Raw genomic sequence first — 21994 nt, 5'->3', positions numbered from 1 at the left:
GGGGAGAGGACAAGACACCATTTACCCCAGGGGTGTCCTGAGAGAAAGGCCCTGGAACAGCTGGCACGCACTCCTCCTCCTCTATCTGGGTGGACGATGGCACCTGCCTGTCTCTCTGAGGGGAAGAAGCATCTAGAGGGAGTTCCAGGTTCCTCGTCCCCCTCTCGCTTAGGCTCCGCTGCATGGAGCCAACAGCAACAGCAACGGGGTGCAGGTCAGATCACATATGGCTCGAGTGGGCAACCAGACTCGTCATGGAGCTAGCCAAACTCTCAACTGAGGAAGCTATATGCTGAAATACCTGGGGCATAGCAGACCTCATGGTTTGTATGGACTCCTCCATGGCATGTGCAAAGCCACACATGACCGCAGGCATCTCTGACATATTTTCCACATGGCCTTGCTGTACATCCAGCAGACTTCTCGTAGCTACAAACAGAGGATCATCATGAGTATGGGGCTGAGCAAGGGCCTGGTCTCCAGCAGTCTTCCGATTATCAGGGGACCCGGCTGGCATATGCTCCCTCAGCTGCTGGGACGTGTCTGTGCCGCGACCCAGATTCTAATCTTCAACCCCCCGTGAACCATGTGGATGTATCTGCGCTGGTGGAGGTGGAAGAGGCAGGTGACAGTGCACCTTCTGGGGCATTGTCTTCCTCTTCCTCCCCAGATGACTCGTCTTGGGCCTCACAGTTTTCAGACACTTGAGTGTAGGTACCGCAGTGGAGAAACAAACAGAGATACAGCAAACATCAGCTGACACACATTCATTGGGTGTGCATGCATGGTTGCAAGATTGCCTTGAGGATTCTGCCTCGCCATCTGATACTGCACTGCCTCTCTCCTCTCTTGCAATTTGTGCAGCCTCCTCTGCAGCTGATGTCAGGACTCTGAGGTCTGAGACACCTCCACCTGTCTAGGCGCACTCGTGCGATTGTGGGTGCATTTGTCCTGCAGGAGACAGTACAGATTGAATGAGTTTTTTTTGTAAAAGATGCATCACAACCATTGTAAACATGCATCAACATCAATCATTCAGGACTGGCTTTCGCACGACACATCCAAGCACATCAACAATGCCAATTTTCAACTTTGCGCACAATCATTTTGTGTATGGCACCAAGGCTGCTCACGCAACCCAATACATGCCTTGTTTGTCCTCTGTCTTAACACATGGAGCCAGGGAGAAAAACAATGGAGCAGCTTCGCCAAAGCCACTTACCCTTGCCGATCTGAGCAAGTCATTGATGCACTTGAGACCCTGTACCCAGGTTCTACAATTGACCCCACGGTTTAAGACCTCCTCTGCTACCTCCATCCAGTCACCTTGGTCAGGCGGGAGGGTCTTCTTGCTCCATCTGCAAGGAAGAGGACCATCCACCTTTCCTTAAGGGCTGGAGGAAAACCTGCAGGGAAGCACCACTGAACCAAGGGGCGGAACGCTGCCTGACATTTTCTTTTGTGTTGCTGCAGAAATAAAGTAAATGATCTGAAGTTGGTGCAGGATTATAAATATCAAGGGAGGCAAAAGCATTTTGAATTGATTTCAAGTTTAATTTCAGGCTCCTATGCAAAGACTTACATGACAGGAAGGCTTCTGATCCTTGAGGCTGCAAGCACAGAATGCTTTCTAGCCATGGTGATCATGGTGCTTGGCCCAGCGATGGCAGGTTTCACCACTGCATAATTCCACGTGTCCCGTGTCCATTGCCGCACGTTTAATTCAAATGTTCAATTATGCGGAAAACTGGCAGAAGCGGAAGTTACACCAGCTTCCGGTTCCGCCATTGGGAATGCCGCGGGACTCATAAAATCTCGGCCTGTGAGTCCCAATAATATACCGCCTGTAGGGCTGAAGACATGCTGCAGAACTAGCTGCGCCCCAGCCAAGCTGTTCCAGTACAGCTACAACATTGGCATCTATCTGACAATGTGGAAAATTGCCCAAGTATGACCTGAAAAACAAAAAGCAGGACAAAATAATCCGGTCAATGCCCACCCCATCAATCTACTCTCAATCATCAGCAAAGTGATGGAATGTTGTCGTCGACAGTGCTGTCAAGGAGCACTGACTCAATAATAACCTGCTCACCAATGCTCAGTTTGGGCTCCGCCAGGGCCAATTGGCTCCAGATGTCATTGCAGCGTGGTGAGGTGACAGTGACTGCTCTTGACATCAAGACAGTATTTGACCGGGTGCAACATCAAGGAGCCCTAGCAAAATTGAAGTCAATGGGAATTAGGAAGAAAGCTCTCCACTGGCTGGAGTCATATCTAGCACAAAGGAAGATGTTGTGGTTGTCGGAGGCCAATCATCTCAGCCCCAGAATATCACTGCAGGACTTCCTCAGGGTAGTGTCCTAGGTCCAACCATCTTCAGCTGCTTCATCAATTACCTTCCCTCCATCATAAGGTCAGGAGTGGGGATATTCGCTGATGATTGCACAATGTTTAGTCCCATTTGTAACTCATCAGATAAGAAGCCGTCTGCATCCGCATGCAGGGAAACCTGGGCAACATTCAGGCTTGGGCTGATAATTGGCAAGTAATGTTCATGCCACACAAGTGCCAGGCTATGACCATCTCCAACAAGAGATCATCTAACCATCTTTCTCTTGACATTCAATGGAATTATCATTGAATCCCCCACTATTAATATCCTGGGGGTTACCATTGAGCAGAAACTTACATGGACCAGCCACACAAATAGGGTGGTTATAAGAACAGGTCAGAGACTGGAAATTCTGCAGTAAGTAACTCACCTCCTGAATCCCAAAATCTGTCCACCAGCTACAAGGCACAAGTCAGGAGTGTGATGGAATACTCTCCACTTGCCTGGATGAGTGCAGCTCTAACAACACTCAAGAAGCTTGACACCATCCAGGACAAAGCAGTCTGCTTGACTGTTTAAGTTGGTGAATGGGGTGACACTCACTCCCTCCACCACTGGTGGATATGACAGCAGTGTGTACCGTCTACAAGATGCATTGCAGCAACTTGACAATGCTCCTTCAACAGCACCTTCCAAACTCACGACCTCTACCACCCAGAAGAACAAGGACAGCAGATGCATGGGAAAACCATCACCTGCAAGTTCACCTCCAAGTCATACACCATCCTGACTTGGAACTAGATCACCATTCCTTTACTAACGCTGGGTCAAAATCCTGGAACTCCCTCCCTAACAGCACTGTGGATGTACCTGCACCACATGGACTGCAGCAGTTCAAGAAGGTAGTGGCGCAATTAGGGATGGGCAACAAATGCCTTGCCCGAGACACCTACATCCCATGAACGAATTAAAAAAAAAATGTTCACTGGAATTAAGAATGAGAAGCGATCTCATTGAGACATATAAAATTTTTAAAATAGGATAGATGCTGGAAGGATGTTTTCCCTGGCTAGGGGGTCTTGAACCAGGGATCACAGTCTCAGAATAAGGGGTCAGCCATTTAGGACTGAGACGAGGAGAAATTTTTTCACTTAGAGGGTTGTGGATCTTTGGAATTCTCTAGCCCAGTGGCTGCTCAGTTGCTGAACTTATTCAAGAGAAAGATCAATAGATTTTAGGATACTGAGGGAATTAAGGGATACGGAGATAGCTCGTGAAGTAAAGCACTGCAATGCCCTGTTGCTTATATGTGAGGTGAAGGTCTGCAAAAGAAACCCGACCGAGCCCAAATATCGGACCTGGAAGTGCAACCTGACTCGAACCCGACACATGTCGTCGGGTCCCGTCGGGGTTGGGTCGGGTCGCACTTCCGAGTCCGGCATTCGGGCTTGGTCGCGTTTCCTTTGCTGACCTTTATCGTGAAGGCGAATTTAAGGTTGTTTGGCCATGATCATATTGATTGGCTGAGAAGGCTCAAAGGGACAAATGGCTGACCCTGCTCCTATTTCTTATGTTCTTAAGAGGTAATAGATTTATTAAAAATATACAGTCAACTTATGGTATGTTCTAAGATTATTTATTTAGAGGAATTTGGACACACAATGGGGGGAATTTTATGGAGGCAACGGGGGTCTCGGCCACTGGCCGGAGGGCCAGTGAGAGACCTGTGTTGACTCCTTCGGGGAAAGCCCACTGTAACACAAAGCAATCAAGCACTTGCGAGGCCACCGATGAGCCTTTCCCGCAATCAGGAACCAAGGGGTGGGAAGTCCCGCCAACCAAGAGCTGCCGGCCAATCAGATGCTAACAACTCTTTTGCTCAGCAGCGCCACCAGGGAGGTGGTGGCTGCTGCCAGAAGGACACCCACTGGAGGCCCAGGGTCATGGAGTGACCCAGGTCAGAGTTAAGTGATGGCGGGAGGGGTTTCACGGGGTGGGGAGATTGTCAGCCAGGGCGGGGGTTGGCTCTCAGCAGGGCCTCCCCTTCCCGATGCTGGGTCCCCTGATCAAGCATGAGTGACTTTGAACGAGGGACCCCCCCACCACTCCTGCCGGGAGACAACTAGCAGTCCCACAAAGGTTTGCAGGTTGTGCTCCCCATGTGGCGACAGGCCCGCCTGCTGCTGGTTTAATAGCAGCAGCAGCGAGAAGAGGCCCTTAATTGGACATTAATTGCCCCTTAAGAGCCTCGATAGATGTCAGGCGGGAAGGCTGTCCGCGGCCTTAATTGAGGAGTAAACGGCAAGGTGATGGGATCCCTACCCGCCACCATCCTGCCTGATTAAATGCGCTCCCCGCCTCCAAACTCACCATGGGGGAAGAGCATAAAATATCACCCAATGGGTGCATTTCCCCACAGAACCTTGAAACCCTTTTGAAAATTTATGATGAGAATGCATTTTACAGCAGAGAATGCTTGCTGTAGTATTTTCTGAATAGGAATACTGATAGTCGTTTTACTTTCATAATATTCTGTGAATTTCAAATCTGAGATTATATTTCTTCCTGTATTTTGAAGGTGCAGAACAATGAATGTCATACATTAAAATAGTTGTTATGCTTAATTGCAATGCATGTATCCACCATATTTAAAATTATTAAAATTAGATTCAAGAACTCGAACTCCAAGCCTTTAAGTCTCCTTTTATGCTGCTGAAAACCAGGGTTTGGCTTTGCCCAATAAGTGACCAGTACAAGTCTATTTATTTTGGCTTCAATGAAATTGGACTACATTAATTACACTATAATGATGTGGCAAAGAAGCAGAGCCGTGAAGCTTCAGCTTAATATCCCACTTGACTCAGGCTAAATTATATCAAGATTTCATAACAGCCATTTTTAATGCTAAGCATCTCCATGAATGTGTCATTTTTGCAAACAATTTTTCATTTGTTCATGAACATATGCTGAAGTAATGCAGGCAAGCATACATTGCATTCATGGTAAATGATGACGTCAAGAATAAACAAACAAATGATCCTTGCTGTTTCTCTAACAAGTATTAAAGAAAATCAAAAATGATGACAGTGCCTTTTATATCATCTTTGAGAAGCTTTAGCAATTCTGTAGTTAATTACTGGATAAAGTACATTGATGGGGGTGTCATTTTTATGATTACACTTACGAGGAAAAGCACAGTACACTTTCATAATGTGGGTGTTGACAATAGGTGACCAGTGCATGGAGCAGCAATGCTTCACTGTGACTGAGATTACTTGTAGCTGTGACTAACCGCATGTCACAAAATGTCCTGACCAGTAAACAGTTACAATTAGAGTTGTTCAGGTTATTTTGTTGGTTAATACTTGCTTTAAAAATCAAATACATACGCAATTTTAGCGCACACAGTGCATTTCCAGCTCCCGTCTTTGGCTATAATACGACATTCGGTACACACAAGGTCATTGCACGCCTGGCACAGCTCCCCTCTGAAGAAGATTAGGCCAAGTGTCTTATGGCATCGTTTACAGGCTCTGTCACTAATTTGCTGCTTTCTTCGATTCACCCCGGAACCACGGATTTTGATGAGCTCATTCTTTAACCTCCTGTAATAAACCAGAGTGTTATCTCAGTAACTCGCACAATAGCAAAACTAAACCATGGATTTATACACAGCCATTATTAACAACACATTGCTGCTTAAAAGCTGCCCAATCTCACCACTCGCCTAAATGTTCTGATTGGTGTTATTTTAATGGCAGCACTATTACTGCCGGGGCTGAAATAAGATTGATTGGATAATCTAGGCTTGGGTGATTTCAAGGATGATCAGTTTCTAATATATCATTGGACAAGAGAAAAGGGCAGCACACTTCAGTTTGATAAATACATGCCACTTAAAGTATTGTTAGGAAAAATTATTACTGTACATCAACTCTAAAATCAGTGTTGAGGCCTAAAGCATTAATCCGATTATTGATTTTGCATTTAACTTTGTTTTTATAGATAATCTGCTGCTGTTATGAACAGAAAAACAATATTGATGACTTTATGGTCAATTTTTTAAAAATTCATTCATGGGATGTGGGCATCACTGGCCAGGCCTGCATTTATTGCCCATCCCCAATTGCCCTTAAATGCGCATGAAATTGTATTAATCCATGCAGACTAGAAGATTTCAAGTTTGATCCCTTACCCATGTTAACTTGGGTGATCTCAGCTAGGAAAGCACTGGGGTCAATTTACATAGCGCCAGGTCTTCAGACTGGGCAAGGGGATGTCAGTTCCTGGTCACTATTCATCAGTTCTGTTGGAAAGTGCATGTGTGTTGGGGCTAGGATCACAATGGTCAAATATCCTGCGACATTCCATGTTGATGCTCATGTGTGATGATTGGTTGCTTGGATGAGTACTGGACATCTACTGGTGCCAATGACACCATAAAACAGCACAATTCAGAGCAACATGCGAAGAAAATAATGTGAGTTTGACTATGATGCCAATGGCAAAAGAACTATAAAGTATTGTTGGGAAAAGGGAAAGAGCAATAGTGGACACCAGCTCAAAAAAGGCTCACAGTATTGAGGTTTAAAGCATTCACCCTAGTGTTTACTTTGCACTTTAGAAATGCAACAGGGTTGGAATTGAGAAGTGAACCCTGGTTAACATTTTTGCTTTGGAGAAATGTAAAATTGCCAATTTTCAACCGAATAGTCTCTGATCTCAAGATATATAAAAATGAACAAATAACCAAGAGAAAGGAAGCAACAACAAAAAAGGTTTTATTGAAAAAATCTCATTGACTAATAGGAATCACATGAATGTTGTGTTTACATTGTTTTCTAGACATGTAATTGCAAGTATTCGACCAACCTAATTTTTTTAAACATTTGGCTGACATTGGTGTGAATCAATAATGGTAAAACATTGATTCAGTGAGACAGGAATTTGGCATATTTTGGTTTATACATATTGAATGGGAAGAAAATGGTGAACTCTTCTACCCAGCTATAATTTATAAATAAACCTGGTATGATTTTTTTGACAGTTTTTTAATATCACTAGAAACAAAGTATCATAATGTCACCTTTGATAGCATTTCTTTTTTCAGTCACATGGGGCTGAATTTAATGGGTCCTCAGGTGGGGTTGGGGAGGTGGGGTGCGGAGGGCCTGTTGACTTCCTATCACACCAAAATTTAATTGGGGGCAGGATAGGCCGATGAGGGCCTTCCCGCCCACAAGCTAATTGAGGCCCGTAAGTGGCCAATACTGGCCACTTTTGAGCCTCTTTCTGCTGTTGCTGAGATTTAACCAGTGGCAGGTTGGGGTGGACGGAGTGCCTCTGCCTCATGGAGAAATTGCCCAGTAAAATGAGGTGACCTCGCTGTGGGCTTGGGGTGGGAATCGTCCTCCATGGGCAATCTTTGGCCCATGGAGGACCCCAGCAGGAAGTACTCCACCTCTGTTAAGCCCCCCTCCTTCTGCACTAAATGCTGACCCTCCACCCCAGTCCCTCGCCGTGGCCTGCTAGACTGGCCCCGCAACCCTGCCTTATTTACCTTGGCTCTGGGGCTCCAATGCTGAGACAGAGTCCAAGGCTTCTTGTAGTACCGGCAGTGGCCACCACTTCCACTGGCACTGCTGATACTACTGAGCTGCCGGCCGTTCTTGGAGGCAGGAGCCCTGTCTTTAAAGGATCAGAGATCCCGGTGCTGGGCACCTAAGTGCCTGAGTGATGTTAGATAGTGTTGTGGAGGCTCCCCTGGTCTTTTCAGCCCGGCGCCAGGAGCCCCGCCAGCACAACAAAATCCAGCCCATGCTTACCAATGGCTCATTGGACAGTTTCATTCCAATTGTTGCTTGTTTTTGAATGCTGTGATTGATATGCAAAAACAACATGACTAAAATACCACAGTTGTCATTGACTAATGGTAACTGATCATTGGTGTCTGGTAACCATGTGACTGAAAAAAGGAATGACATCAAAGGTAACATAATGATGATTTGTTTGTTCCTTGGGATATAAAAGAATTCCATCAAAATATCATACCAAGGTTAGCTATAAACTATATCTGGACAGGAGACTTCAACATTTTCTACCCATTCATTTTGAAGTTAATGGCTATACAATATAAGCAAGTGAGCAATGTAATAGCAGGAAATAGCACAATATATAATATTTGAAATATTGTGAGAAGTCTGATAGATCAATGAGAAATACACAATTTATACATCGGTGGCAAATAGATGCTCTTAGCAAAATTCAGGTGGTGAGTTCTGAGGAATAGAATGGTTTTCCAATCCAAAGAAGATCTCATCTATGTGCAGGGAAATCATAAATGTTTTCTTTATAAATGTGTTTGCAATTTTGTTACATAAGAGAAAATCTTCAAGAGTCACCAAAAAATTGTTACCAGCTCAGCCAGCTGAAGAGCAAAACTTCCCTTATTCAGCCATAACAATTTGCCCTGATCACGTTTTCAGGAAACAGCCCCATCCCCTCTACTAGTTTGAGTTTTTTCCAATTCTACAGCCTTGAAGTCAGATTACCATTTACTGCTGATGTACTAACTTGAGGCCAGTTGTGCTAAAATTATTTCATGTGGAAGAATCCTTACAGCTTGCAGAAGAGATGTCATCTTATCAGCCTGGGGCAGACAGACAAAACTCATCTTTATCTTAGGAATGCACAAGTATTTAAAGAAGCACATATTACTCAACAAAATGTTATTTAGCCACAGTGGAAAATCTCCACCCTTGCAGCAAAACATTATTAACAACTGCTGATAGAGCTGCATAATTATCTATTTGAGACTAGGATGCAATGTCATGGACTACTGGTCTGAAACTCTTTGGGGTCCAAATTTCTTAGTGCTACAAACCCATTGCTAGTCTGATGGTGCATAGCAATGGCTCGATAGAACAGACAGGCTCAAGGACTAAAGTAAATTTGTCTTTGGGTCCATCAGAATGAGTCAAGCAAATTGCGGATGCCAATCAGCTCCTCAACACAGTTCTCCTGCTGCGCCCTTACAAATTTCTTCCCTTGCTCAGGGCAGAGGGAGAAGATGGTGGAAGTAGATAGTTGATGGGGGAGGGGGGAGCGTGGGTGGTTGTGTTGGTGGTGAGGGCAGGCCATTAACAACCCATAGTTGTTTTGTGCAACCAGGAGGAGTACTGCTACTCCTTTTGACTGCAGAAGATACTAAACATTTTCCACTTATTTGGACCTTTTTTGGAGCAGCCTCCAGCAGTCCCTTCAGGGACTGTTGATTAGGCTGCTCAAGTCACAGGAGTGCAGTCAGAGCTCGCGCATTGCAAACTCCGACTGGGGCAAATAAATTTAGACGTTTGGGTCTGAAATTAGTGTAGAAGCCTAATTTCATGTTAAAAAAGGCCCAATCAAGTTAGCAGTGGTCCAAACTCCCAATCAGATCAGGCATGTGCCTCTGCACTGGTAAATTAGTTATTGTTGTGCACCAATGTTAAACTTATACAGTTATATAAAATTGAAAACAGTCTAAGGAGTATCAGGCAGTTGAACAGGAAAAAGATATTTGGGTTTTCTCCCCAACAACACAATATGGGCCCTTAAACTGGTTTCCACAGGTGTGGTAAAAAATAATGCAGTTTTGGTTGAAAATATCAAGCATCTCATAGGCACATTGCACAGTTTATGAAATAGCCATCAAGTAAAAAACACTATTAACAAACAACTTCATTTAACAAACAGGCAAACAATGTGCCTAATGTACGATTCCCTCTTGCTGCAAAATCTTCAAGCATGTCATTTCTGAAGTTGTAAAGGGATGTGCTAGGTCTCTCTTACTTAACTCAGTTAGAATCAACTTGGCCAAATGTAAATAAGAGTAATACGACCATTGTTGTCTGTGCATACTGCTGTCTCGTGTAATCCCTGCAAATAGGTAATGTTGAACTTTAACGTTAGTTATTTGGAAGTTTTTAAATTACTGAGATGTGGGATTTAATTTAAAATGCATAAAGTAACAATTGGAAATAACCAATAAACAATTATAAAGGTTTAAATGTTTATTTGCTTGCCAGCTTAGTGTTTTCATTAATACTGACTGCTCCCAAAATACACAAGTGACAAAATAAATGACTAATAGGTGAATCATTAACTGCAAGGTACAATTAATTTAATCTGCAGTTGCACTGTACTGTGTCAGACACAACAAACAAACACTCATTTCCTGGGACTCCATTTGAGCTTCACTGCCTCTCTCTCTTTCACTCTTTTGTGTTCAACATTTTGGTTATATTACAGAGTACAGTGATCAGACCCAGAACAACAAACAGTTAAAGCTCCGTTAAGTAGATTCAAGAGGTCTAACCAAAAAACACCCTAAATTGAACCTTTCTTTTGGCATATCATTCAAATATTTTGCATCCAGAACTCTTATTAAAAAAAAATGAAAACTTCCTTTTCTCCTTGCAGGTTCCTAACCAACAAAGATATCACTCCAGTATGACATCTTGCATGGCTGCCAAAAGACAGAATTTGGTATTACTTTGCCTCTGCCCAAAACATATTTCTCCCTTTCTGTGCAGCAGTCCAACTTAGACCCCACCCAGAAGAAGTGACAAAATATATCTGACGCAGAGAAGGCATTTCAGGTATGTCTGGGACTGAATCAGAGAAGCTCAGGTTGCCAAGCAAGCACTATACCCCTGAGTTACATGACCAAGGTTAGCAACAAGGAAGAAAATAACATTTTGGGAAGACAGATGAGCATAAGATATTACTGAGATGTGACTATGCTAAATGAACCAGATAGAATTACACAGAATTACAGCACAGAAATAGGCCATGCAGTTCAATTGGTCAAGGTTTATGCTCCATACAAGCCTCCTCCCACCCTACCTCATCTAACCCGATCAGCATAAACTTTTTTTTCTCCCTCATGCATTTATCTAGCTGACATTATTTTTCGGAAAACTGATGTTAAGCTAATTGATCTGTAAATCCCTGGGCTTGCTGTATTTCCCTTTTTATTCATAGGAATCACATTAACTGTCTGCCAGCATCATTCCATAGGTATGCCATAATGCCTCTGCTAATATGCATGGATGCAATCCTTCCAGACCAGGAATTTTATCCTAAGTTCAATTAGTTTACCAATTATTTCAGTTATTCCTTCTACATCTGGTTCCTTGCTCCAGATTATTGCCTTCAGTTCACCAATTTTATTTTCGATACTGTGTACTTTGCTGTACAGGCAGTTAATTTGTCTTTAAATATTGTTCCTTTTACTTCATTAACAGTACTTTTTTACAACTGTATTTCTTCCCTGACACACAAACATAGAAAATAGGAGCAGGAGTAGGCCATTCGGCCCTTTGAGCTTGCACCACCATTCAATATGATCATGGCTGATCATCCAAACTAGTACCCTGTTCCCGCTTTCTCCCTGTGTCCCTTGATTCCTTTAGCCCCAAGATCTATATCTAACTCTTTCTTGAATATATTTAATGATTTGGCCTCAACTGCTTTCTGAGGTACAGAATTCCACAGGTTCACTACTCTCTAGGTGAAGAAATCTCTCCTCATCTCAGTCCTAAATGGCTTACCCCTCATCCTTAGATTGTGACCCCTCGTCCTGCACTGCGCCACCATCGGGAACATCCTTCCTGCATCTAGTCTGTCCAGTTCTGTTAGAATTTTGTAGGTTTCTATGAGATTCCCTCTCATTTTTCTAAACTCTAGTGAATACAAGCCTAATCGACCCAATCTCTCTGCATACATCAGTCCTGCCATCCCAGGAATCAGTCTGGTGAACCTTCACTGAACTCCCTCCATAGCAAGAACATCCTTCCTCAGATAAGGAGACCAAAACTGCACACAATACTCCAGATGTGGTCTCACCAAGGCCTTGTATAATTGCAGCAAGACATCCTTGCTCCTGTACTCGAATCCTCTCACTATGAAGGCCAACATACCATTTGCCTTCTTAACTGCCTGCTGCACCTGCATGCTTGCTTTCAGTGACTGGTGCACAAGGACAACCAGGTCTCACTGCACCGCCCGCTTTCCCAATCTAATCGCTGTTCAGATAATAATCTGTCTTTCTGTTTTTGCCACCAACGTGAATAACCTCACATTTATCAACATTATACTGAATCTGCCATGTATTTGCCCACTCACTCAACCTGTCCAAATCACACTGGAGCTTCTCTGCATCCTCCTCACAGCTCACACTCTCACCCAGTTTTGTGTCATCTGCAAAATTGGATATATTACATTTAATTCCCTCATCTATATCATTAATATATATTGTGAATAGTTGGGGTCCTAGCACTGATCCCTGTGGTACGTCACTAATCACTGCCTGCCACTCGGAAAAAGACCCGTTTATACCTACTCTGTTTCCTGTATGACAACAAGTTCTCTATCCATGTCAGTACCTTACCCCCAATCCCATGTGCTTTAATTTTGCATGCTAATCTCTGAGACCTTATCAAAAGCCTTCTGATTGTTTATGTACCATTGTTCCTTACCTTGCTCTGACCTCCCCAGATATTGTGCTATTTTCACCAGATCCCACCCCTGCCCTTCCTCACCTCCTCTGCCCCCCCCCCCCACCCCCACTCCCATTTTATCAGCTTAAAGTCCTATTGACAGTCCTATTTGTCCTTTCCACTAGGATTACTGGTCACAGTCTGGTCCGGGTAGAGCCTATTCCACCAGTACAGCTCCTTCTTGACCCAGTATTGATGCCAGTGTCCCATAAAAGGAACCCCTCCTTCCCACACCGGTCACGCATTCACCTTTCTGATTTGCCTATTCCTATACTAATTAACACATGGCTCAGGTAGTAATCGTGAGATTATCACACATGAGTTATCAGTGCTATAAAGAAACAACAGATAAATGCAAGAGCTGCTGCCTATTAATGCCTGTACCACATGCCTCGTTTCATATATTTTTAAGGTTGAGTTGGGTAATTACTATGGCCGGAATTTCTCGTTGGGCAGAAGGCCCTGTCCACCGACCAAAAAGTTGGTGGAGAGCCTGCCTCCGCCGTGCCTAGGGAGCCAGACCTGGACTTTTCGCTCCCGAGGCCTTTAATTGGTGTTGGGTGGGACTTCCACCTCCATGAGGCAGGAAGTCCCGCCTAATGGAGCTGCCGGCCGATCAGCGCCCAGCAGCTTAGTCCCAGCATCACAACTGGGAGCGGTGGCTACTGTTGGCAGGACACCCAGCTATCGGAAGAAACAGGAAGGATGGCATTGGAAAAAAGGTAGGTTTTTTAGGCCCTCACCAGGGACAATCGGTCGGGCCCCAACGAGGCAACTGCCGGGGGGTTGGGGGGAGTGGTCAGTTGGGGCTTCAGGGGTAGCCCTCCATGGGGCACAGGGTGCCCGATCAGGAGGGCCCCCCATCAGCCCACAGGAAGGCCACCTGGTTTCACCAGGCTGGCCTTTTGAGGCCACAGCCACCCACCAGCCAAGGGTAAAATACCCGCGATGGTGGGTGGAGGCCCTTAAGTCCCAGTTAATTGGCCACTTAAGGGTCTTGATTAGCCTCAGGTAGGTGGGCCATTTCTTGCCCCCACTGCCCCGTGTAAATTTGCAAAGGGGGTGGGAGGGGTTTGGGAACAGCCCTGCCTGCCCACCTCTGCCCATTCAATTTTATGCCCCCTCACCCACCTCTACCACCAGCCTACTCGTTAGGAGGTGTAAAATTCAGGCCTATATTTCCTTTGGGAAGGGTATGTGTTCCAGTGAGATTGATGGGGGGGGGTCTAAACATTCAATTTTGTTTTCTTTTTATATCAATGGAAAATAAAACCCGAGATTAACCAGGATGCTACATTTTTTATTTGAAAGAAACAAACCACAAACCTTGGAACCGCCTATAAATTTTAAATCAAGTGAATCCTGCATCAAAAGTTGATACCCTTTGAAAATGGTGGATCAGGAGGTGCAAATAATATGCTGTAATGGAACCTAGAATGTAGGGAAATAGGATCTGATCCTATATAAAGCGTTATCAGAAAATTTGGCCTAACAACACTATATGTGGTTTATTTTTAAATTTAACAGCAACATCCTAATGACATGAGCGGACATGTTGATTGGTTCTGTGCTTTATAGGAAATGGCAGAATGTGAATTAGATGCCTGTTACAATTTTCCAGGGTCAGGATATTAGCTCTTTGTCATTTTAATTTATTGTTGAGACACAGAATTGTAGACAAGACCTGACATATGATATTTTTCTTGATCCTGAAAGATATTTACTTCACATTACGAACTCAAGCCTGCAACACCTATGACTCTCACATCTGTCATGCCAAAATCACTATCTTATTTCTTTTCATTGATTTTTTTTCCAGGTTTTTAAATAGTGCTCAATCTAGAGATTGAGATAATGCTCCAGCAGTGTCTGACAAGATAGAAAGTGTTGCTAGGAAAAAAAGAGAGAACATTCATAAATGGTATCTGTACATCAATAGCAAAAGTTTGGTCCCCTTATAAAGCCTTGTATCATGACAATATAAGTGCCAGAGTGGATAATGGTTGATAAATAAGTGCAATGAATCATCATGTTGCCATGCAATGGAATTGACATCACCCTCTGCAGAATAGCTGATCCTATTCTGACCAGATAATTCTCTCTCAAGGCTCATAAGTAGCAATATTGTGAGAAAACATCAATAAATTCTTATGTTATTGAGCAAGACCTTTACAGAAATCATCAGGGCTGTAACAGTTGTGGGACAATGTTTCCTACATCTGTCATTATATGAAAAGAATAGGAGAAATTATGTTCCCTCGTCTATAATCCTGTTAATATTCCACACTATTGCATGATCACATGACATCGTTTTGCACATTTGAAGGCAACAAACAGACAGCATTTCACCAATGATGGTAACCTTTGAAAATGAAATTACTAGGAGTTTAAAAAAAAACTTGTAATGCCTTTCTTTTTTAAAATGAGGAAAGAAGACTATCCCATCAGCTCTTTCCTGCCAGTTAAAAGATTACGACTCCAAGAGAATACACAGTGCTCCACATAGTTTCAACATATATGTACAGCACTGCTCTCCAACTCAACCATGATCTGAAGTTCTGAAGAAGGGTCACTGACCTGAAACGTTAACTCTGCTTCTCTCTCCACAGATGCTGCCAAACCAGCATTTCTTGTTTTTATATCAACCATGATCTGAGTGGGCAGTTTAGCCATGGCTACCTTTTCAAATCACTCCTAACGATACAACAGGCATTATACCACACGGTGTTCTAATCTTCTAACTGTGGATGTTCTGCCACTAGAGAGGAATGAGAATCACACTATGGGTGCTGATCTATGATTATTTGTTCAGGAATATGTCAGTTCCAATGGACCAGTTGCTCATTGTGAGGATGTTGGGGCAAGGTAACTTTATATCTTACTGTTTGAATTGGACTTTTGGAACTTGGCTATTCAGTTGTGTGAAGAAATCCACAAATTATTTTACTTTTGGGCATTACACGTGTCAACCATAAATTTCTTCCATAGTTTCAGTTTTGCAACACTATGTTAGTGACAAAACTTAATTTTTAAAAATCGCGCCTTAGGTTGGCAATGATCTGTTTAATTCGTTACAAAATCAAAAAGTGGGAATTTTTCCCTTACGAATGCTGATTTTCTAGTGCAACTTTGCTGGGCAGGGTGGAGCATCATCCCATTGGGTCTCTGGTAATTCCTGCCCCCATAACTATTTCTTGGGATTGCTTTCAATAGATCGTTGAGACCAAATATGCAGCTTTGAGAGAGTGACATCATGTATCACTTTTGATCATCATTATCACCATAGGAACACTATACAATAGGCAACTAATGTTGCTAGGGCCGACAGAGGTCTTTTAGAAATATAAAAGGCACCCCCCCCCCTCCCCCCCAGCAATTGTAGCAGTTTACACAGGATTTAGCACAGGCTGGATGCTTCAGACTAACAGGATGTATTACGTATATGAAAGCTGTACAAACCTGAAAAAGAAAAGGCTCCATTTGTGTAGAAAAACAAGCAGGGTGAACAAATGAGGCAAGAGACAGAATCAAGGTAAAAGTAAAGGCTACACAAATGCAAGGGAAAATGGAAATCCAGCAATCTGGGAGAGATATAGAAAGCAACAAAGGGATAGAATGAAAATAATGTTAAAAAAGGGATAGAATGAAAATAATGAGGTCGTAAAAGGGAATATATAAAAAAAATTGCAAGGGGATATGAAAGCCAACAACAAATGTTTATAATAAATCTATTAGAAGAGAGTGGTAAAGGAAATGTGGGCCCATTAAAAGACATATACAGGTGAGACTATTATGGACAATAAGGAAATGACAGACTTACTAAGTGCTTATTTTGTATCAGTTGCCACAGTGGTGAAAGGTGATAAAATGCTAGCAGTATGAAGGAACCTAAGCTAAGACAAAAGGGAAGAACTAAGCGGATTTAATAATTTTCAATAAAAGGATAATGGAAAAGGTAAAGGGGCCGAAGACAGAAAAATCTCCAAGACCTCCTGGTTTCCACCCCAGAGTATTAAAAGTATGGTGGAAATTACAAATGTGCAAGTCCTAATTTTCCAAAGCTCTCTAGATTCAGGAAGCGTGCCTTTGGATTGGAAAATTGCAAATGCCACTCCATTATTTAAGGACAGAGGTAGACAGAATCAGGTGACTACAGATCTGTCAACTTTACATCAGTTGTGGGGAAGTTACTGGAATTTCAGAGACAGACTGAGCACTTGGCAAAGTATGAGGTGATGAAAAACATGGGTTTGTGAAAAGATCATGTCTGACTAATCTAGTAGAATTTTTTGAGGAAGTCACTAACATGGACAGGGGTGTCTCTATGGATGTGTTCTTGATGGACTTCCAGAAGGCATTTGATAAGGCTCTGCACAAGAGATTATCAGCAAAAATAACAGTGCATAGAATTGGAGGTATACTTGTGACATGGGTTGTTAATTGGTGAGAGGTAGGAAACAGAGGGCAAGAAGAAAGGACTCATTCTTTGATGTGACAAGTTGTGTTCCTTAAGGGTCTGTAATATATTTCTGACTTGGATAAAGAAATAAAACGTTGTATGTTCATGTTTGCTGATGACAAGAAGTTAGGAAGCAGTAGTAGGCAGTGCAAATGAGAATAGGAGGTTACAAAGGGATATAATCAGACTAAGTGAGATGGCAAAACCATTGCAAATGGAGTTCGATGTATGGAAGTGTGAAGTCATCCATTTTGGATATAAGAAAGACAATCAGAATATTTTCTTAATGAGGTGGGGGACACCAGGAGCTGTGGAGGAACAAAGGGATTTACGTGTCCTTGTACAAAAGCACAGGTACAAAAAGTAATACAAAAGGCGAACAGAATGTTGGGCTTTGTCACAAGTGGTTTAGAGTACAAAGAGGAGGAAGTGATCCAATACAGATTCTTGGTCAGACCTAATCTGGAGAACTACGTTCAGTTTTGGGCACCAAAACTCAGGACAATATATTAGCCTTGAAATGGGTATAGTGCAGATTCACCAGAATTGGGCGGCACAGTGGCGCAGTGGTTAGCAACGCAGCCTCACAGCTCCAGGGACCCGGGTTCGATTCTGGGTACTGCCTGTGCGGAGTTTGCAAGTTCTCCCTGTGACCGCGTGGGTTTTCGCTGGGTGCTCCGGTTTCCTCCCACAGCCAAAGACTTGCAGGTGATAGGTAAATTGGCCATTGTAAATTGCCCCTAGTGTAGATAGGTGGTAGGGAATATGGGATTACTGTAGGGTTAGTATAAATGGGTGGTTGTTGGTCGGCACAGACTCGGTGGGCCGAAGGGCCTGTTTCAGTGCTGTATCTCTAAATAAATAAATTATACCAGTTGTTACGCCAATGTGCTTCATTGAATAATAATTTTCTTTAATCCACTGACTGGAGATCTAAATTTATATTTTCTTTAAAAGACATTTTAAAAAGACCAGCTAAAAGGTTGACTTTGCTGGCAGTTTAAGATGATCACCTAATTTGCAACACTATATCCCACGCTGCAATGCTTGTGAGGAGGGAAACGAAATGTCTGCATTTCCCAGCAAGAATAAAGACCCAGGAAGTCTAAGAGAACTAAAAACAAGAAATGCTGGAACCACTCAGCAGGTCTGGCAGCATCTGTGAAAAGAGAAGCAGAGTTAACGTTTCGGGTCAGTGATCCTTCTTCGGAACTGACGAATATTAGAAAAGTCACAGGTTATAAGCAAATGAGGTGGGGGTGGGGCAAGAGATAACAAAAGAGGTGTAGATTGGACCAGGCCACATAGCTGACCAAAAGGTCATGGAGCAAAGGCAAACAATATGTTAATGGTGTGTTGAAAGACAAAGCATTAGTACAGATTAGGTGTTAATGCACTGAATAAGTCTAAGAGAACTGTTTGTTTTCTTTCCTTTTGGCAAGAGAGAAATACTGCTCACTGCTATGTTTTGAATCACTGAATGACTGTCATGTGACAAGCCCCATGCCATCTGTGGTTTTAAGCTGGTGTTTTCTCTGCAGCAAAAGAAAAGCAATTGGACTCTGACACGCGCAGAGCCTAAGTGGGGGTCTCTTTCTCTCTCCCTTCCAGCTTGAAAGCTTTCAAATCCTGCCTATTAACTGACCACCTTTCCATACCACAGCTACAATCAGAAATCCCGTTGGAGGAAATCATCTGCATCGCTGTTTCCAAGAGACCAACCAAACCACTCATCTACCTCTTCAAGTTAAAAGCCTCAGGACCACCAAATTCAGTTAGAAGCCAGCAAACCACAGACTATATACCTCTTTTTTCCCCTATGGACTCTAACTAATCTACCTTTCCCCACTCTGTAACCTATTAGTGTGTGTATAAACCTCCAGAGTGTGTGTTTGAGTGAAAGTTGGCGCATTGTTTATTATTTTTATTAGTTCGGTTTAGGTACAATAAAGTTAACATCTTTCTTTGTTAACTCAAGAAAAGCTGTCCAATTGTTTCTTGTTATGATCATAGCAAGTAATCAAACACCTACTGAATTGGCCAGTAGATGCATTTTAGGAAAGGAATTAAACCTGTTGTAGTCAAACAAGAAACGGGAAATGAGGGAAGTCCTTCGACCCCTCCTCACTTGACCATAACAGTGCTTAAATGGATAAATTATGAGGACAGGTTGCATAAACGTAGTTTGTACTCCCTTGCTGATCAAATTGAGGTGTTTAAAATTTGACAGGATAGGTATAGAGAAAACGTCCTCTGGCGGGGAATTCAGAACAAGGGGACACACGCTTAGAATGTCAATTCCCAGATCGGAACGCTAATATCGAGATGACTAGGTCCTGTCCCTGCACCGACACGGAAATGTACATGTGACAATTCTAATTTGGCACAGTCGCACTTGCTGCCCAATTAGCGACGGTAGACATGGGAAGGAGGTAGGACAAAGGCAGCAGCAGGCCCAATTTAAAGTGTGGGCAGCAGCCATTACTCAGACTGCTGTTTGTCTGGAAAATGGAAGGACAACCTGAGCAGTGGGCAGTGAGCGCTCTTGTTCCAGGTCAGCTCCCGGTTTCCCAGATGACTCGTGGGAGGTGGTGACTGTGCGCAGGAACATTCTCATCCCTGCCAGCAACTCCAGAAGGCCCACAGACTCATTAAGAGGGCATGGCACATGAGGTCAGCAGCAGAGGAGCGGTGAGGAGGAACTGAGTACAGTGCAGGAAACATTTCAATAACCTTCTGAGGCCTGGCAAGGTGAGTGGCAAGACATCCAGATGGTATGCCTCCCAGTCAGCAGTCACCAGAGTGCAAAAGAGAGGGATCCCAAGGGTGCATAGAGTTCTCCTGACCATGGGAGAAGGGCATGCCCAGTTGCCTTGCTGACTCATAAACATAGGCTCAAAACCGAGTGCTGCTGGTCAGGAGGCTGGACTGCAGACTGCAATATCGTCTCTGAATGAGAAGCTGCAAGTGGAGAGGGAGGGAGGCATTATCCTAAAAGCACTGTTCTTCATCTTGCAGATCAGAAGGGAAGTTGAACGCTCGGGAGAATGAGAGGGCACACCTGGAAGGTGGGGTACCACAGCTCATGATACTGATGCGTTTCAAGGAGCAGGCCCTTGATGCAGCCAGAGTTTCCAGTCACAGGGACGCTGGGGTCAGAGAATCGGGAGTCCACTGCTGGCAGGGTGAAAACATCTCAACATCTCCAGGTTGAGGGATGCATGGCAATGCTTCCCATGCAACAAGCTGTCAATGCATAAGCTGTCATCTCTTTATGTTAAGCAGCAGAATCATTTGTTTATGTCCTGATTTCTCATTACCATCTTCTCCTATGTCTCCCACTGGGCCAGATGCAGAGAGGCAGTTGTCTATGCTCAGAGAACATGTTCTGGAAGAGTCTGAAGAGGAATACATCTCGGAGCCTTCACCGTTGCATCTTACCAGCACACCTTGGCCAATGCAGACACTTGCACCTCAGTGGGTCCTTGCACATTGAGAGATAGTGACACAGGGTGAAGCACACGTCACATCAGAGCTGGAGGATTCAGGGGAGGCAGAGTTGGCTGTGTAGTCCCACTCAAAGGATGAAGGAGAGGCACAGCCCTGCTCAGCAGGGTGGAGATGCAATGCCTCAAAATCACAAAACAGGTGGCTCTACTTGGAGAATCAGCGTGAGATGTGTGCCCACAAGTCAGATTTACATTAAGCAATATGAGCTCATGGGATGAGAATGGAGGAGAACATATATCTCATGTGCACCAGAATGACTCAGCGTATTGAGCACTTGAGCTCCTCTATAGAGACTGGCCAACCTCTGGGAGAGCCACATGCAGCATCATTCAGAGTGGATGCAGGATTAGTGCACTGACATGCACAGGATGCATTCCAGACTGAGCAGCATTGATCAGTCAGTGGCGCAAATGGCACAGAGAAGCATGGAGTGGATGCCAGCTGCAGCCCAGCTGCTGGGCTCATCCAGTGATCAAGGCCTCCATGAAAGGACTGAGGTGGTGATGGATGGTGATGAGAGGGCAACCCGTGACAGAGGTTGCCCCCGCAGTGTTGTCGGAGCAGCCACTTTTAAAGGTGTCCCCCCGCACCTCCATGATGAGGGTGACCGCCACAGGCCTCTCAGTCCCAGACAGGCCTGAGACCAGCCTGCCTCAGTCACAGAGGGAACATCCTGTAGGAGAGGCCGTCAGCAGAGGCCACTGCATTGGTAATGTCACTGAGTGTCATTTGGATATTTATGATGTAAATAATAGTGAACTATTAAGCGATAAAGCAATGGGAAAGTAGTTGCATTATTTTAATAAAAAATTTTTTATTCATTCATGGAATGTGGACATCGCTGGCTAAGACAGCATTTATTGCCCATCCCTAATTGCCCTCGAGAAGGTGGTGGTGAGCTGCCTTCTTGAACCACTGCAGTCCATGTAGGGTAGGTCCACCCACAGTGCTGTTAGGAAGGGAGTTCCAGAATTTTGACCCAGCGACAGTGAAGGAACGGAGATATAGTTCCAAGTCAGGATGGTGTGTGACTTGGAGGGGAACTTGCAGGTGGTGGTGTTCTCATGCATTTGCTGCCCTTGTCCTTCTAGTTGGTAGAGGTCGCGGGTTTGGAAGTTGCTGTCTAAGGAGCCTTGGTGCGTTGCTGCAGTG

The 21994-nt window shown here is 44.0% G+C and overlaps 1 protein-coding gene across 8 annotated transcripts in view; it reads right to left on the bottom strand.

The window, feature by feature from the left end:
• sytl5 (synaptotagmin-like 5) overlaps positions 1-21994 on the bottom strand; it is a 347258-nt gene that overhangs the window by 110695 nt on the left and 214569 nt on the right. For all 8 annotated transcript variants that reach the window (XM_068040626.1, XM_068040631.1, XM_068040625.1 and 5 more), the window contains one exon: positions 5722-5937. In XM_068040626.1, coding sequence (XP_067896727.1) covers positions 5722-5937 — 216 coding nt within the window. The remainder of the gene's footprint in view (positions 1-5721; positions 5938-21994) is intronic.

Source organism: Heterodontus francisci, chromosome 10, assembly GCF_036365525.1.
Source record: "Heterodontus francisci isolate sHetFra1 chromosome 10, sHetFra1.hap1, whole genome shotgun sequence".
NCBI classification, from domain to species: Eukaryota; Metazoa; Chordata; class Chondrichthyes; order Heterodontiformes; family Heterodontidae; genus Heterodontus; species Heterodontus francisci.
The sequence above is the reverse complement of the archived record's forward strand: the minus strand, read 5'-3'. Positions and strand labels throughout refer to the sequence as shown.